This window comes from Lygodium microphyllum, chromosome 26, assembly GCF_053477565.2.
Source record: "Lygodium microphyllum isolate KBCC chromosome 26, Lygodium_microphyllum_v1.1.10, whole genome shotgun sequence".
NCBI lineage: Eukaryota > Viridiplantae > Streptophyta > Polypodiopsida > Schizaeales > Lygodiaceae > Lygodium > Lygodium microphyllum.
Window position 1 is genome coordinate 75,684,048 of NC_141160.1, and position 12,420 is coordinate 75,696,467.

A 12,420-nucleotide genomic window follows, 5' to 3' on the forward strand; every position below is an offset into this window, starting at 1 on the left:
GCAGCAGGTGCCACCTGGACAGTGTCCCTCATGGGAAAATTGTTCACTTGCCCAAACGCCCTAGTACAAAGATGATGAAATCATCCGATGCAAAGGATAAGGTACAATAGGGGGGGAAAAGCCGATGTCGAAGACAAAGTGTTGAAGCTTGTAGAATACCAAGAAGGGTAGGAACCCCCTCTCAACCTGGAGGTAGATGCTGAAGAAGAAAGAGGAGCTTGATGTCGGTCTTTGTATGGTGTCTAGAACCATAAGGAATAAAAGAAGAGAAAGTGGATGAAGCACCCCGCTAGAAGAGCAAGGTAGAAGTCACCGCCATGATAGCATCGAGAGAGATGCTGCACGATCCGCCTTGGGAGGGGAAACCACCACGCTGGAAGAAGAGCAAGCCCTCCTAGGATGATGAAACCATGAAAGGAATGGTGTGCATCCCCATGTCTCTAGCCCAGGCAGCACCAAAGCAATCTGCAAGTTAGCCCTACACTGAAAGACAAAACCCTGTAAAAGAGATGAGAATTTGCAAACACAGAGGTTAGTGGTGAGATGCTTCAAAGCAAAATAGAACAAAAAGAAAATCTAACTCAAAATAAATGCAAGGAATGTGTATGTGTGAGTAAATGCAGTTGAAGACAAAAGAAGGAAAAAGCTAATGACAATGAATCCTATGGACCCGACTCTAAGAGTGCGAAAAATGAATGCTAGACCGACCTAGAGTAGCCGAAATGACCTAGAGACATGCTTGTCTAAGAACGTGGCTACCATCGCGTACGTCTAGTAGCAGGGCTTTGCCAAGGGAACGCCTCACAAGGTGGGGAGGAAGGCGAGATAGATGCATGAGGTGTAATGGGATCAGAACTTGATGACCAATCAGCTAGTCTCTCAGGGATAGTGAAAGAGATGGGCTGCTGAGGCTGTACTTGAGCCACATGTCCAGTAGCAACGACAGGTGTTGAAGGAGCAGAAGAAGCAGGAGTGGAATGTGCAGTTCCACTGGACTATGCAATTGCAGTGGTCTGTTGAGGCTTTTTAGGTGGAAGACCTTGGGCCTTGGAGCGACACTCCTCATCCACAGGGCCTGCTCTCTAGCAGTGTATGCAAAACCGGTTTTTCTTAGGGAGTTGCTACCAGATAGGTCTAGATTCTTTGGTTCCATTTGAGGAAGAGGAGTCACCCTTTGATTGGCTTGCCTTCGCATCTGAGGAAGAGGAGCCACCCTTCGATTGGCTTGCCTTCGCATCTTGCGAGTTCTTGCCACTGGTGGTTTTGCCTCCCGAAGAAGAGGCAACCAATCCCCTCGGCTCTGAATAAGGCTGTGATGAGGATTTCTTGTCCACTCGATCATGTAGCCTTGCGTAACGCAAGAATTGATACTTAAACTCATAGAAGGTTGGAAATCGAGGTTGGGAGATGATGTGTTGAATGAAATTGAAGTATTCTTCGGGCAACTTATTCAAGAAAAATGTAACCTGATCGTCATCTGACTTTGGAGAGCCAGTAGTGGTGAACTCGGCAAGTAACCGCCTATAACCAGCCAACTTGACTTTCAGATCATCCCCTTCCTTAATAGAGAACTCTTGAAGCTCAAAGTCGAGATTGATGCGCCGAGTACGATCACGAGCCACATAGCGGTCAAGAAGGTGACTCCAACGCTCTGACGCGAGCGTGAAGTGTTGCAACTGAGAGTGAAAGTCAGGAAGCAATCCCTGCATCAGCTCAACATTGGCTATGGCATTGCGGGCTCTCCATTGACGGATGTAATCAAGGTGAGGTAGTCGAGGGTCCAGCATAGGCTCTAGATTAATGACGAGGTTCCAAAGACCCTGAGACACAAGCACTTGTTGCATGAAATTAGACCAAATGGTGAAATTTGACCCGTTAAAACGTGTCTTATCCGTGAAGGTATTCTTGGCCATTGCAACAGGAGTGGTAGTGCTCGGAGATGGATAGTGTGAAAAAGTGTAGTGTGGGTAGGAGGGGGGATTGGAGTACACTTGGGAATGGGCCCTAAGTGCCCACCAGGTATGCGTGTAGTGTGCAAGGTGGATCCATAGGTAGGGATGGGCTGACTAGGCATGGGCATGGTAGCCACATGAGGAACCCAAGGAGGCAGGATGGGGACACAGGAAGCAGAAGATGGGAATCTCGTTGTAGGTGTAACCCAAGGAGAGTGTGAAGACACACCATAAGCTGAGGATGGAAACCTCTGCATATGAGTGGTCATGTGAGATGTGAAGCTGGGGATAGTGAGGGGGATGCCCATCACAGTCGACCCACGAGTTATCGGTGTGCTTATTTGTTGAAAGGTCAGACGCACTGTGTTAAAGGGTGGCATTCCCGCTAAGGAAGTACCATGTTGCAAAGAGGTAGAGAATGGGGTGGAGAAGGAAAAGGTGCTAGGAGCGGAGATGGAAGATCCAACCCCTAGGGTGTGTGATGCAGATGTGGAGTGTAATTCAAGGTTTTGGAAAGACAATGAGAGGTGATTAAGGTGTGATATAGAAGAGGGTGGGATGGCAGGGACGTGAGAAGTGTGTGAGATATACTGAAATGAAACAGAAGCTGTAGATGTACCTGAATTTCATCTGCTTCACGAGCCCCCTCTATTGAAGTTCACATACGCAAAGCCATCTGGATCCTATATCTCAAAAGAAGAAACAGGTGAGGGTTTTGATTTATGCAACACAAAAGAATTGTACAAACTTGACATTGCATCTGGCTGAGATGATGAAGATGGATCGCCAGACGTTCTGAATGCCATATGTCCTTTATGATTGGTGAGGTAGCTAGCCTCACCAACCAGTCTGAATGTGGTAGCAAAACTGGTAGAAGGGGTGTAAAAATCACCGTACTTATTGTGATAGTACCCCTCAAAGTCCTCCTTTGTCATGTCAGTGAAATTTGGTGAAGGTGGAGTGTCGTCCTCCTCACTGAGTCCATAATGCCGTCTTAGGGCCTCCAATGATGGAGAAGTCTGATAAGACATCATAGGAACTAGAGAAGAAGGTGTTTGGGACATTCTGATTCGGTTATGAGTTGTATTGTGTGCCTTGCACAAAGACTAGCTAAGACATCATAGGAACTGGACAAGAAGGTGTTTGGGATATTCTGATTCAGTTATGAGTTGTATTGTGTGCCTTGCACAAAGACTAGCTCTCCACAATATCCGTAGGATGCTCTTTACAAGAGCACCGGCTCTGATACAACGTGAAGGAAACTGCTAGGGTTTGCACTGAGGACACATAGAGTGTACGACCACGACACAAACACAAAGAGACAGACACAGACACAGAGGGAAAAACTCAAATCCTAAACGCAAAACTCAAAAGTCAAACCCTAAATGCAAAACTCAAAACTCAAACACAGAAACTAAAACACAAACAGAAGAAGGGAGAGAGAGAACACAACTCTGAAGTGAATGAATGTTGTAAATGAGTGGAAGAGTTTACAATGTGCTCAATGGCAGAGCAATGTCGGAGTGTGATGTCCACCGGAGATGGATCCTAAGTTTGTGACCACTTGTCGGAGTGTAGAAGTGTCGAATAGTGAATGGCAGCAGGCTGGTCACCAAAACGCAACAGTCTAGATGCTGGAAATTGGTAAACGCATGGAATTTGGTAAACGCAGCAGTGTACCGCCGATTGGAGGCTAGAAACTGCACACATTCTGCTATAAATATTAAACAGCAGGTTGAAACAGTGTCTGATGTGGCTAGCGATGACTGGATGATCAGATCGCAGTAGATGATGATGTCACCAGCAGTTGACGTCAGCATGGATGAAGGCGCCAACATCAGGAACAAACACGGATGGGGTGGCAACAGTTTCGAGGGTGGGGCAGCCACGTGGTAGGAGGCTGATGGCTGAAATCTGCACGTGGAGTGAGAAACCTGCACAGACGGAATGAGGTTGAATGGGGGCAGCCTGTCTATTTATAGATGTGGAAGGGCGCCCCATAAATTAGGGTTTTCAGTGAAGTCTCTCGAACCGCTCCTTGTTTTAGGGTTTCCACTGAACTCTCTCGAACCTCTCTCCGTTTTATGGTTTTACTCTAAAAAGAGCATTTTTTAGTGTGTTTTGGGACTGTTTAAGAGGCTAATCAGCAAGTAATGCATATTTTAGCTCAACACCTCATCTATATAGGGATAGAGGTACACAAGTTCCAGAGAAGGACTTTTCTGATGCATTGACTAAAAGTCTGCCCAGTTTTGAAGTCTTGGGGTTGCGATTGACATCTAGGTTCATGATGGGTTGTTACTTGATAGAGAGCGGGATTGGATCCTAGTTCGAGCTCACATGGGGAGACACTTTGGCAGTTTGGCCGACGTTAGGGAATCTATGGCCAGGTATGCTCAGAGGCATTTTTAATAGGATGGTCATGTTTGCTAGTGCGAGGCATTGTTGACATATATAGAAAGCTGCTATGTTTTTTTAAATCTATTTTCAGTTTTTGGTATGATTGACATCGACATTATGTTCTCTTTGAGGCACCCTTGTGGTGGCTTGATCACCCATTGCTTGGGTATCCATGGTCCTATTGTGGTGGTCTTTGTTGTATGGACTATGATGAGTCATTATCATTGTATCATTATATTGTATTAGATCACCTATGATTTGAGAGGGTGTCAGCAGCCTAATCAGCTCATGAGTGAGTTTGGGCATGTGCAGTAGAGGGCTAGGCATTACTCTTTATTTTAAGCATTTTTAATTGTCATTATCATGGTGATTTGGGCCATTATTTGTTGGCCGACTACATTTATCGTGGTCCCAAATGCTAGCCAATTTGATCATTTTTATTTCATATTTTTGTGCTATATGTTCAAGCTCTCCTCCATGGATATTCAATTCATCACTTGGAAATTCCAATGTAGGTCGTGTTGGAGAGAGGGAGCCGGTGCCAGATGCAGTCAGTGACTCACTACTATATGTGATTGTCTTGTGTTTGGTATATGGATTTCATTTCTTGAGCATATCTTTGAGTTCTCCCTTTGCCGTGCTCTTTTGTTTTCTCTTTTCTCTTGTGTTGTGCAATTTATTAGAGCAGTCTTCTACATTTCCATTGTTGCACCCACTTGTGACAGAAGCAAGTGTTGCATCTTTGACCTCAAACAGATGAATGAAGGCGGAGTTTGTAGTAGTAGGGGCTGTCTTTGAATCCTTGGAACCTTCCTTTGGCTTCAAATGGGGATACACTTGCCAACATTTCTCATCCAGCTAAGTGCCTTTCCCACAATGGGGCCACTTTTGAGTTGGACTTCTTTTAATCGTTTTTCTCATCCTTCTTATCATCTTGCTTTTTGTTATTAGCCTTCTTGTTCCCTCCTCTTGTACCTATGGTAAAGGCCTTTGTGGAGTCAGATCCATTGGTTCATATCTCCTTGAGTCTCTCATTGTGCTCCAAGCCAAGTGGAGCTAGCTCTTCCAAAGAAATGTCTCACAAACCATGGAGATAAGCAAGCTAGTGTAGAAAACATTGTAGTTCAGAGATGGCAACCAGGTAAGGAGAATCATTGTGATGTCCTAGGATGAGATAGTTCAACCAAGGGATGCAAGCTCATCTTGCATATTCTCCAACTTATTGATGTGATCCTTTGTAGAAGGAGTATCATCAATAGAGAGCATTTTGAGTTTCTTCTCTAGGGTAAAATGGTGGGCAAAGGTCTTTTGATGGTAGAGAGACGACAACTTCGTCCATACTTCCACGTCTATTAGAAGTCTACATACATGGACAAAGATAGAATCTTGTAAGCTAATGAAAAGAAAACATTGGGCTTGAGAGTTGAGCCGATCCCATAAGGCAGTGTGGTCCATCGTAGAACCAATGGTGGGATCCTCCACCAATTGAGGAATAGGGTTAGTAACAAAAGACCATAGATCAAAGGTGTTGAGAATGCGCTCCACTTTGCAAGACCACACAAAGCAGTAAGGTCACGTTCTTCATGACAAATTTGCTCCAATCAGCAACTAAGTGTGGTCTTCTCTTTGTAAAGTCTCGAAGTCCTCACTTTGGCGATGATACTATTTGAGAGTGCCCAATGGAAGAGAAGCATGAACAAGGAGAGAGAAGGGAAGAGAGATTCTGCAAAGAGAGATGAGAATGAAGCGATAACTCTGCATTTGAATCTGAATGGGAAGCTGAATACAATGATGGACTGATCAGTCTCTGCATGCAGCCCAACTCCTTAATGAGGGCACCGGATTAAGCTGATGAACAATGTCAGTGTCGGAGATGGAGGAGAGGCTGAAGTTGGAGTCTGCAGAAGCAATCTGCAGCAGAAAACCTGTGAATGAATACTAGGCACCAAAATCGCCTGATTATAAATAATAGAAACTGCCCAAAACTGGCCGAGCTGGTCAAACAGGAGACAAAAATGCTAGCCAAGCTGCAATCTGGGACTAAAACAATGTTGGGAGCCATGGAAAATGCTGATTGCAGCCTGCAACAGGAAATCACCACTTGACCAGTGTGAACAAGTCCTCAAGGCACTAAAAAAGAAATTGAGAGGCTGGAAACTGTCCTCTAATACTGTGAACACACTTGAAGCTCATGGAACAAGAAATGCACACAATCAAAATTGACTGAAACAGTTAAGAGCTCCTATGTCTCCATTAGACTCTGATGGAGCTCACAATCAGGATATGACAGATTGACAAAATGTAGGCTAACACATTGATCCTCCCTATGGTTGCTCCTCTTGAAATGAGGACCTGTTTGAAGATCCATCCTTGTTTTTATTGCCCTTGCCCCTCTTTTCTTTCTTGCCCTTCTCTTTGTGCTTCCCTCCCCCACTAGAATTTGCAATGAAGGCCTTCGTGATTGCCTCCAATCCACCATCCAAGCCTCTTGCTCAAGCACTAAAGGAATAGTGTCCTCTCATGTCAAAGTCTTCACCTGCATATGATGAAAGCAACTTGATATAAAGGCCGCCATACTTGGGGGAGGGAAGATTGGTAAGGAGTGTGACCACAAATCCTTGGAATCGACCACTCATCCATTGAATGCCAACTCAGATTGAATTTTCTCTGCCTTGTGGATTTTATCCCTCATGCAATAAGACTCCGGGTTTGACATATGCCAAAAATGTGTCTCCATGTTGTCAGAAGCGCGTGCAATGATGGAAGTGTAGAAGACTAATGTAATAGACTGCACAACGCAAGAGAAAGAAGAGAAAACACAAGAACAGAGGAACATTGCAAAAAGAGAACTTAGAGATATGCTCGGGAAATGGAATCCATATACCGGACATAAGATAGTCGCATACAACACTGAGTCATTGGTGGTTGTGTTGGCAGTGGTAGTGGCTTCCTGTCTCCAATGGAACCTGCTCTAGAAGATTGCAAGTGGATGAATCACTGAGGAGGAGGGAGCCCAAATAAATAGGCATAAAATAATGCCTAAAATGCGTCAGGTCAGCCAGCAATTAAATTATCATAAAAAGATGGTCAGCTATAAAATAACGCCAGAAACCACAAAAATAAGCACTAGAAAAATGCCTAAAATAAGCCCTTTGCCTAGCCCACAAATACACATGCACAAACTCACTCATGAGCTGACTAATCTGCTAACACATGTGAGTTGATTAGATAAGTGGGACCTCATGGAGGAGATTGAAGGGTTGACATTTATGAAAGCTGGACATTTATGAAAGCTGCACCTTGAATGTGAGCTGACGAGTGAGTGTGAACCTTGTGGTGGTTATTAAGGATGGTTAATTTAGGAAGAAGAATGTTAAGGCTCTAGACAGTCCCCCATAGATCAGCTTGATCCTGTGAATCTCCATCATCAAGGGTAGATGCCAAATAGGGTATAGGCTGGGAGACGAAAGTACACATCTTATAAGTGTGGAGAATGAATGAATGTGGCCTTCACCTTCAATAATGCATACTTGGTGCCATCCAACTTTTGAGCATACCCTTCTTAACCCTAACCCTAGCCCTAACTTGTTCTCCAAAAGGTGCTGCCCACTTTCAATCACTAGATTGCAGGCCATCTCCCTCCCCTCCTGCTGGTCACTCCATACCCATGGCTACTGGTCTCTCCACCTACTGCTGTAGCAACATCAGTGACTCCTGTTTACCGCTCTTTTGCCATCCACAACAGCCTGTCCTTTCTGGTTGCTTCCTTATTCCATCATATCCAGCCCGTTCTTGAGAGAGCATATGCCAAGCCGTTAGGAATTTTGACTTGGCTTCATGGGCTTCCTTGAGGATTGAGGGGTCTCATGCCTTCAGTGATGTTTAAAACTCAGACACTGCATGAGGGAGAAAAACGGTGATAGTTCATGTTACCATTGTACATCACAAATGTCTCAATGTTAGATACATCAAACCTATTAGCTTAACATACTGCACCGAATTAACACTATGTGAATACATATGCATTAACATGGTTGTTGCAGGTGTATTTAAACGATGCATAAATTCATGGATTCAAACCTTTTCTATCCAGACATGCGCAGTAAGGTTTTGCACGACTAATACATCATACTTTTTTCTGCTACAGTTGCGTCCCTCAGAGGACAAAGAGGTGTTATCACATAGCAACATTGAGCAAAGAAACTGAATTAGAGTGTTTCTTTCGATGCAGATTGTTATCAATTGTATGTTAAAGGCATACTCAAATGCTGGGAAGGTGGAGAAAGCAAGGCAGTTGTTTGATCAGATACCATCACTTGGATTATCACAAGGAGAGGTCAGTTTGACTGAAACAATCCTACTGGCCATTGTATTTGAGAAGTAAAAGACACTCAATCTATGTGAGATGATTTGATATTTTGCAGTTCAACAAATTGGTCTTGTTATGAGTTGTTCCTTTTACAAGTCCTTTATCTCTCAATGCAACTAGGAGAAAGGTTTTCCTCACTGGCAATTATAATGCAATTTGGTCTTAGCGTGCTGTGGATACGATGTTGGTTTTGCACCAAGGGTTTCAACATGATCAAATCCATTAGGGGCACCCTATAGATTTGGCAGAGGATAATCATAATGTAAAGCACCTTTGCTCACAATCTTCACTATCAGCTGCTGCAAATCACTTCATAGTGCCAACATGTACAAGCATGCCTTTTATTTCTCTCCAGTTCTTGTGTGCTCCTTATTTTCCAACAGCAATATTTTAACCTTCAAAGATGTTCTTAAATCTAATATGATTAGCATCTGTCTTGTACTAGCAATATGCTTCAATCCTTTAAATTACACAGATCATGCAGGATACCTAGAGATTGAATCCAGCCATTTCAAACTATGCTTTACCTTTTACTAGCAAGGTGCTTCAATCATTTGAATGTAGCAAAATATGCAGGATACTTGGAGATGAAACCCAGCTGTTTGAAAATAGGCTTACCTTTTTCTGGATGATAATGAACCTGAGAAAAGTGGTGAATAGCTAGGTTATACTACTACTTTTATCCAGAAGCTTATTTAGATGGGTCAATTTCTTTTGATGCCGATTCATACTGAGTTTAGGATTTGCCTCAACCTTTGGATAACCTGCGTGCATGGATCTAGTAATTTTGGGTGTCAAATCCAGCAACATCTGCAAATAAAAGAGGCTTCTGCTCTTGGTTTCTGAAATGTTTAATATTTAGTTTCAATTTGATTTATAAGCTACAAAATGAAATTGATATCAACTGTATTAGGTATTTCATTCACCTAGGTCATGTTTAATTATTCACTAATGAAAATTGATATAAACTGTGTTAGGTATTTCATTCACTTAGGTCATGTTTAATTATTCACTAATGAAAATTTGAAGACTGTAGATTTCATACTGTCTTCTTTTGGATCTCTACTGCAAAGCCAAGAAAATGCAAGAGGCAGACTTACTCTTTCGGGAGATGAAAGAAAAGGGCTTCAAGCCAGGTACTGTTTTATTTTTTTCCTACAACAAACAAGTTTTGTTTGGTTAAGTAATTTGTCAACTGAATGACTAGATTGCAGGTTGTCTTTGGTCTCACCTGAGGATGGTTAACTTCAAGAAGTTGGCTCATTTTCATTAATTATATCACATGTTTGCAGGCAGCTATGCATTCTCCTGTCTCATCTCAGCTTATGCAAGGATGGGGAGAATAGATAAGGTTGAATCTCTAAGGAGGGAATTAGAGAATGCAGAGCCACCAGTAACAGATCCAAATGTATACAATACTTTACTGAAATCATTTTGTGAGCTTGGCATGAGAGATGCTGTTGTGGAAGTTCTAGAAACAATGGATGCACATTCTATCACTAGAGATCGTGCCACATTCAACATTCTTATATGCTATTTCTGTAAAGAGCACTCATTTGACCTTGCTCTTCACACACTTGCTGGATTGAAGGTCAAAAAATTACGTCCAAATTTGGTATGTTTTATCATTTCATGTCTTTCTGGTAGTTCGCAGCAGGAATTTTATGGAACTGGAGTTCCATGGGCTTTGACATTTTGGTTTCTGTTCTTTACAGAATAGCTATGCCCCGCTTATTCAGGGACTTGCAGAATCAGGAAAATTGGATCAATCGCTCAACCTTTTTCTGGAAATGAGAGAAGCAAATATTATGCCTTCCTCTGCTCTATGGAGCATCATGATTGAGACTTTTTGCAAAGATGGGAAAGTAAATGAAGCCTTTCTCCTTTTCAAAGATATGATGGTAATGAAAGACCATTGATTGAACTGCACAATTTTTGAGGTGTTATCCTTGTTTATGCAAACGTGCATAGTGAGCTGTAAAAGATGTTCCCTTTGTTTGACTAGTTCATTATTTACTGAGTTGCTACAACACATGATCAGGATTCAAGGTCAAAAACACTTACAATGTTATTTTAGCTAATAGTTGGACACTGTCTACTTTTCTGAACAAACTCATGACCAATACAATCTTTTGGCTCTAAAGGAGCTGCTCAGAAAACAGTCTGAAACTTGTATGTTTCAGCAAGAATTCGGGTTTGCTACTTGAAGTTACAGTGCTTCTCCCAAAGGTTTCTAGAAGGGGTCCCAGAGCTTTTTCACCTATTGGTTTAGAGTGGATTCAGCAGGGTCTGATAGTCGTTTTTGACAATTTGTTGGTGGTATTGCCCCTTCCTCTTCCATCTCCTAGCCCTGCCTATACTATTTTTGTAATGTCTTTGATGAGGGTGTTCTTGTTTAGCATGTACCCCCTTTATCCTTTGCACCTGCACCACACCTCTAGCAGTCCATACACCTTTGCACCACTGCCCTCTCTCCAGTGTACTATACTTCTTTCAGTCAAGTGCTCCCTTCTATCCAAACACGGAAGCATCCTCAGTCTTTGCCTCTGCCCCTGCAGCCTTCATTTGGTTTCTCTCTCAAGCTGCTTTCACCTCCCCCTCTCTCACACAACATTCACCTCAGGGATTGGAACCAGCACTACAAAGGTGAGAATTAGACACTTGGGAAGGCTCAATGTGAGAGACACATGAAGTGAGCCGGACTTGCACATTGCAGCTGGTCCCCACCACTAATAGCAGACTCTAGTGCAGCCACCCTGCATACCCTTGATCGATGTGTTCCCACTGATTTGTTTTGCATAGGACATAGAGCTTGCCCTTTGGGATAGAGTATTCAGTGAAAAATGCATTACATACTGATTACCTCTTTATTACAGCCCCAAAACATGCTTATTACGAGAAGTTTGATTAAATGACCACTTTCCTAGAGAGTGTCCCACGTGGCAAACTCTTAATTTTGGAGGATATACTCATCTATAAATAGATAGGCTGCCCACCACTCAGCCCATGCTTGTTTTGCAAATTGTTGGCACCTGTTCTTTGCTATCCACACCCCTCCCAGCTGATATCTCAGTTCGAGTTTGCTGTCGACCAGCTAGCGTATGCATCCAGCCCTTCTCCATCAGCTGGTGATCAGTCCCCAGCTCTCCAAGCCTTGCATTTACTGCTTGGAAACAGTCTGCAGCTTGCTAGTGGCTGTTTCCAGCCATTGCCATTTGTCAGAGGAGCTGTTGTACATTGCATTTGATGCTGCCAGGTGGTTTACTGCCTGCATTTTCTGCATCCTACTCAGTTCTTTTGTCAATCTATGTTTTGTTATATAATTGTATTTGTTTCTTATGTTCAAGTATTGCTTTACATGGTATGAGAGCTAAGTACTCTTTGAAGAACTCTTGGAGAAAGAGTTCTGGAGTATGTTTTCCAACCTAATATATCCACTTGAGTGCGAGGTAAATAAGTTTCTACTTCAGACCCTTTTTCTTTTGCTTCTACATATATTGAAGATCGTGGAACATGTTACGAGAAACATAGATTTTAATTTGTTCACTATGGAGTAAGTCCTAAAGAGGTCCGATTTCTATATGTTCACACATAGAGGTGGATATAAGAAACAATTAGGTGCTTCTTCTTCTGGCTTTCTTTCTTTGAGTTTTGCATTTGATAGTCTCATATTGGTGTCTCATCTTGATTTCCATCATT

The 12,420-nt window shown here is 42.8% G+C and overlaps 1 protein-coding gene across 1 annotated transcript in view; it reads left to right on the top strand.

Annotated features, from left to right (window-relative positions):
• Positions 1–12,420, top strand: part of LOC148013426 (uncharacterized) — a 60,269-nt gene that overhangs the window by 21,346 nt on the left and 26,503 nt on the right. Inside the window, exons 5-8 of the mRNA XM_087668133.1 lie at positions 8,584–8,688; positions 9,758–9,857; positions 10,014–10,336; positions 10,437–10,622. Of these exons, the coding sequence (XP_087524259.1) occupies positions 8,584–8,688; positions 9,758–9,857; positions 10,014–10,336; positions 10,437–10,622 (714 nt within the window). The remainder of the gene's footprint in view (positions 1–8,583; positions 8,689–9,757; positions 9,858–10,013; positions 10,337–10,436; positions 10,623–12,420) is intronic.